Raw genomic sequence first — 6,646 nt, 5'->3', positions numbered from 1 at the left:
TGTACAGAGAAAAATCCTCATTAGGCGCCACAAGGTGTCAAGTGATCATCAAATCAGAGTCTTTGGCTACAGGAAAGGTGCCCTTCTTTCTCTTAGCATTTCTTCTCCAAGCTCAAAGATCAAACCGAGTGGAGGAGAAAATATGTGCAGCAAAAGCAGCCTTACCAGACTAAGAAAAAAAGCAGCAAAAGAAGAAGCAAGAGTACTAATCCCAGCGCGAAAAACCAGAAGTAAGACAAGAAAGCCTAAGTATCTCTCTCTTAAACTTGAACTATCTCCCAAAACAAAAACCCCACAGAAATCCAAGACCAAAATGACCCACAGTAAACAACTGAAAACTCTATTCCCTCTCCATCCAGAAAATCTCGTCCAACAATACAAAGACATGCATGAGCATGATCAAGTTGCCTTTCTCTTGGAAACAGCCAGTACTGACGATACCTCCACCACTCTCCAAGGCCTCCTTGACACCACCACCTCGGAGGATGGCCCACTTAGCTGCTATGTTGAGATTGATCAAGAGAGATGTGATGGGCGAGCCAGCTTGCTGGAAAGGACAGCAATGAAGTGTAAAGAGAGAGACTTGAGTGATGAGAGGTGGGTGAGTTACTGGGAGGTGGTGGAGAAGAAAGAGCAAGAAGAGGTGAGCAGCTCTTCTTGTAATGGTGTTGCTGATACGCCGGGGAAGATGCTGCAGGCTCAAGATGATCACAAAAATGGGTTGGTTGGCCTGAAGCTCGATTATCAAGAGATATTGAATGCTTGGTCTGATAAAGGCCCTCTTTACATCGAAGGAGAGTCCCCACAAACTGTTCCTGATATCTGTGACGGTTCCAATGTAAGCACTTGCTCTATAACCTTAACAATTTAAGCCATTATTTTTTTAATTCTTCACGGCATAAATTAATATGCAGCATTGGCTTTTGTTTAATAAATATATTCTTGATGACCATGATGGTATGGTTAGGGATCTCTGCTGGTGATCAATTATGGGCTATTTTATCATTTTAAAACAGTATGTTGAGAAAATGATAGAAAATTATTTAGAAAATATTAGGGTTTCATATCGAACTGTGCTATTGAGAACACTGATTGTTTGCTCAAGAAATCAAAAGTAAAATTAATTAATATGTACCAAAATCAACATAAAATGCCATGAAGATCCAATAGATTTAAGATCTAATCATCAAGAAATAAACTGGAAAATAAACTGATCTAATATGAGAGATAAATAAAGGGAGAAAAAGAAGGGAAAGAAAGATGAGTTATTGGAGATAAAAAAGCTCTATTTTTTATATTTAATATTGTTAAAAAAATTTAGACAAGACGATTCTAATTGTATTTATCATTAAATTGAATAATATCGAAATTGATTTTATTTGGGATTAACCAAACTTTATATAACCTTAACCTGAAACAAAATTATTAACTAATTATGATATAATTTGATGATTTTTTATGGTTTAGTTAGAATTATTTTATCAAGATATTTATAATGATATAGATGTGTAAAAAATAAGTCTTAATGTATATTTTTGTCTCTCTCTCTTTTTTTATTTTTATTTTATGTCACATCATCTTATCTTTTTTTGTTTTTGAACTTTTAGATTTTAAATATCATATCTTAATTATTGAATCTTATCTCTTTTTTTTTTAGACTTTTAGATCTTAAATATCATATCTTAGTTATTGGATTTTCATAAATTTTTATGTTGATTTTTATATATGTTATTTAATTTGTATAAGATATATATATTTGATTTCTGAGTAAATAATTGTTATTTTTTATAATGATTGTTACAAAACCAGTATTATTTTTAAATCCATCAATAATGGTGTTTAATTGTTAGAATTTTTGTTGTCTCTCTTATGATAAGTGTGGTGGAGGGGGGACTGTTTTTGGGCAGGAGGTTCTTTTTTGTAGCTTATGGGAATCTCTGAGGTCCAGGCAGTAAAGGCGATGCTCTTTTTGCTTTCTGGGGGACCCTTCACCCCCAGCTAGTTTATGGCACGATAGTCCATTAAAGTTTGTAGTATTAATTCTAAAGTGGTCCCTATAGTTTATCAAAATTAAGTAATTAACCCTATATTATAAACATAATTAAATAACACCTTGACCCAGCTTTTACCATCTTAAATTCTTTTTTAATAAAAATATCTCATCTTTTCCTTTTCCTTTATTTCTAAAAAATTAAAAGAATAAGATAAATTCAAAAGGAACATGAAATTGATTAAAAGAAATTAAGTTGTCTACAAATTATTAGGCCTGGGCCAAATCCTAACGTTTCTTCACTTAGGCCTCAGCCTTTCTCGGGGCCTGGATCCAGAAATCAATGAATCCCATTCCTCTGCTCCCAAAACAGAAATTTCTGTTTTATTTTTGTTACAATTGCTTAAAAAAAGTTGAAATTGCTCTTTTTTTTTATATATCGTAAGTATTTAGCTAGGAACTACTCTATTTAAGACTAGTCTTGTGACCATGATTAATTGAACGATGCGAAAGACAACCAACAAATGTGGTGGTAATAAGTGATCAATCAAGTTGGTTTGCTTTATGGGCAGCAATTAATGGACGAGTGGGGGCATGTATGGAGGGTGCCAGACTTGTGTGGCTCGAAAACGAAGGAAGGGAAAGAGATTTGGAAATCGGGGCTAAGAGAGGCAAGTGTGTTAAGGTACAAGGAGAAGAGACAGAACAGGCTTTTTGCTAAGAGAATTCGTTATGAAGTTCGGAAGCTCAACGCAGAGAAACGTCCCAGATTGAAGGTACTCTTATCTCCTCTCTTTAAGAGATGATCAAATCAGCTGTTTGATTCTTGTTTCCATTTTGCTACTAGAATTGTCAGGATTTTATGAAAGATATGCATCAATATGATCCTAATACCCCCACCAGCTTCAAAGTTCCTTTCAAATCAAAGCCACTGAAGCCCCCCGTTGTTTCTCACAGATTCATGTCCCCCACTCACCTCTCGATTTCCCAATATTTTCATTTTCTACTTCTGTTACGAAGGAGAGTCTCGACCTCTTGGATGGAGAGAGATTGGGTGTCATGCCATTTGAGTTACAAGTTCATTTGCCAATATTGTCCTGTTTATTTTGTTGCTTCATCCTTAACATTTCATCATGGTGCATGCTCATCCTGGACATTTCCCCTTTAACTTCTCATCAGGGCTTGGCACGTTAAAGAAAATGACCATTAATGTCTGCAAAAAGCTATACAAATTAACTGAACTTGTGCATGCATGCATGGGCACTCACTAAATTAACTGAACTTGTGCATGCATGCATGCATGGGCACTGACCAATGCAAGAATATTGCTGCTGGGCGAAGTCCTGTTTCTTAACGTACACCTTTCTCTGAAAAAGAAAATGGATTGTTGCCTAATCTAGCTTTGGCTGGGTATTTCATAGAAAACATCATGAATTTTCTCATTTCGGTTTTGGCAGGGTCGATTTGTCAAGAGAAGCTGGGAAATGTAATTTTTTTGGACATCACTAGTTATGAAGAGCATCATCATCATCTGTAGAGGGGTTTGAAGTTGGAATTAGTCATTTGTCTTCTTTTTTCTTATATTTTGTTTGTGAAACAAAAATACTGGGCGCACCGCTCATATGCATGAAATTTAGGGAAGTAAAATGAGTGCAGAAATAAAGCAGAAAACAGAGAAAAAAAAAACAAAAAAAAAGGTTTTAAAATGCTGTACAGGCACTGGATATGTGTGCGACAGCATGCGAAGTACGGAACATGTTTTTGTTTTTTTTTTGTTTTAAAAATAATTTTTGTTTTTAAATAATTTTTTAGAATAACTTTAGCTACAGAACTTGCTTGTTATCTTGCATGCATGCTTGCTGCCTGAATTGAAAAGTTTTCGGGTATCTATCGGTGTATACAACTGTGCATGTTACAGGTTTTTTTTTAGATTAACGTGGGTGTCCGGACTAATTTACATGCACCACGACTAATCCCACGAGCCCTGAAGTTAACGACCATGTAAGCCTCCAGTGGCCATCATATGAGCAACTAAGGACTCGAACCTGAGACTACAGAGGGAGCAAACTCCTTGATCCCAAATCCTTACCACTTGATCACTACCTAGATGGTTACATGTTCACATGCTAGCATTTATTTTGACATTGCAAAAACAAAGAATTACATGATCCGAAAGGAATTTAATAATTGATGGGGGAAAAGAGGGAGAGAAAGGGGATAATAAAAGAAAAAAAGAAAGGCAATGTTTTTTGAGTTATTTTATAATATATTTCAAATTATTTAAGTTAAAATATTAAAGTGTTATTTTACTATATTGATCTAATTTATTCTATTCCTATACCATTATTTGATTTGTTATGTTCATCACTCAGGCAAACAACAAACCATAATTATTTTAGGACACTTGTAAGGGGGCACATGTCCAGAACTTTATTTTTTTGTTATTTTGCAAAAATTATGTTGGTGTTGTTTTATATGTTAGGGTTTATTTCTCTTTGCATATTCTTGTGTGAAATGATTGAGAATAATATGGTATTAAATTAAAGGTTAATATTATGAAATAAAATTTATTTTATAGTTAAAAAAATAAAACGAAAGTGACCTAAATTAATAAAAAAAAATAGGGAATTTTTCATTTTTGTTGTTCAAAAGGTGTGTAAAAATTCATTCTGGTCAATGAAGTTTCAGTTTCTGTATATTTAGTCTATGCTATTTTTGGATTTTATGTTTTGATTCTTATTTTATTTTTTTTATGTTTCGATCCTTATTTTAATTTTTTTTGTAAATTTTAATTCCTAGATATTAAGAGAAGAAAGAGAGAATTATAAAAAAAGAAGAAGAAGTTTTAGTAAAAAAGTTAATCTTGATATGAGAAGAGAGTACAATGAAGATAATTTTTCTATCTAGATGTTAGATTTAGGCTCGTGAATTATTTTTTATTTTTGTTTAACTTTTGGTTTTTAAAGAGATTAAATGATGCTTTAATATTAAAAATAGATTTAATAAGGTTTCAAGAATGTTTTTAGATATTTTTAGATGAGAGCAAGTTGGAAATTGTATTTTTTGAATAAAAAACAAATAATATTATAGATTCTTTTGATAATATTAGTAATTATTTTATGAATAATAATATATAAATCTAATACGCAAAATGTTTTTAAAACTTTATTGGGGAATATTTAGTAATAATATATTATATATTTTTATTGTCAATTTTTATATAATTTTTAACAAATAAATCATCTTTTTATTTGTTTATATAATAGTGGAAGAAATATTTATCCCTCATTTTTTTTAACTGAATTAATGATAAGGTTTTGTTTTAAAAACCAAAAGATATGTTTTTTTTCCCTTAACAAAAGAGATACATGAATAGACAAAAGAAATTTTGAGTAAAAAATATTTTTTTACTAGAGGAGATAAATCATTAAAGTTATTATGAATATTTATTTTAATTACCATAAATTAAGATCGTGCTACTTTGAGTAGCACATCTTCAATTATGCAGTTTCCCTAATAATGTCTTGGAGTGTGCTAGCTTTCTAAATGTTTTTAGCAACCATGATAGTTTTAAGAACAACCTCAAATAAGTACCCATTGCAGCCTCGATTCACCACCACAACAAAACTCATAGAAAGTTCTTTGTCCTCCAAAATACTACCAAAAACTAACCACCAAAAAAAAAAAAACTCATTCCATTTTCCTTATAACTTAAACTAACAAAGGTTATCATAATAGACTAGACAACCAATGCTTGTAAAAGAGTTTTGCCTTGAAGTCTGACCCACCCTACTATTATTTCTTCTGATCAATGCTAATGCACCAACAACCCCTTGTTGCTGCCTCCTCTTATAGCTTAGCCTAGACTAGACTTAACTCCGAGGAGGCCACTCGAAGACTAATCCCAATCACCTTAGTGCCACAAAGAAAGAAAATTGAAAAGAGAGAGTTGGATTTCTAATAATTATTTCTACTTCCTCTTGCAAAAGCAACTTTAGCCCAAAGGAAACTTGTGTATTATATTACGAGGTGCATGTATAAAATGTCTTCAACCGACTCTCAAGGGAGAAAAACTCTTACAACACCAAGAAGAAGAAGAAGAAGCAAACCATTCAAGTGAGTAACGTTTATTTTCCTATCAATCTAAGATTTGCCAATTGTACTTTCAAACCCACAGATTTTGCCACCATACCTCTAGGTTTCATGTATATGTTTATGGGCCTTCTCCATGAAAACCCATTGTTCCTTCCAATCTCAAATCCATGAGCAAATAAACCAGCCCAAGATCTAAGTTCTCGAAGGTCAACAACATAAAAAAAAAATTATAATGAAAAATTAAAATGAACATCTAATCAGTGGTAGAAAATTCTGTAAAATTAAGGGTTTAGTTTAATTAAAAATTAAGGGTTTAGTTTAATTAGTTATATTTTAAATTTATTTTCTAAAAATTACCACTCTCAATTCAAGAATGGTTAGTGATCATAAACTTTTCCAAGCAAAACAATTAATGAAAAATTTGAAAGAATAAATTTATTCAGTGTAAATAAATAATATAAAAATTAACTAATATAAATAAATGAAAAAACTTAGCCAAATATTGATAATTATTTTTTAATTTATAAATAAAATAAAAAATTAATTATAATATAAAATACC

At 31.8% G+C, this 6,646-nt stretch overlaps 1 protein-coding gene across 1 annotated transcript; it reads left to right on the top strand.

Annotated features, from left to right (window-relative positions):
• Positions 1-3,703, top strand: LOC105115687 (CCT motif family protein). The gene is made up of 3 exons (XM_011012646.1): positions 1-838; positions 2,563-2,766; positions 3,448-3,703. Exons 1-3 carry the CDS (start codon positions 143-145, stop codon positions 3,478-3,480), a joined length of 933 nt encoding a protein of 310 aa, XP_011010948.1. The 5' UTR covers positions 1-142; the 3' UTR covers positions 3,481-3,703.
• Positions 3,704-6,646: the final 2,943 nt, after the last annotated feature.

This window comes from Populus euphratica, unplaced genomic scaffold (assembly GCF_000495115.2).
Source record: "Populus euphratica unplaced genomic scaffold, PopEup_1.0 scaffold743.1, whole genome shotgun sequence".
Taxonomy (NCBI): Eukaryota; Viridiplantae; Streptophyta; class Magnoliopsida; order Malpighiales; family Salicaceae; genus Populus; species Populus euphratica.
This window is presented reverse-complemented; position numbering and strand designations above follow the sequence as displayed.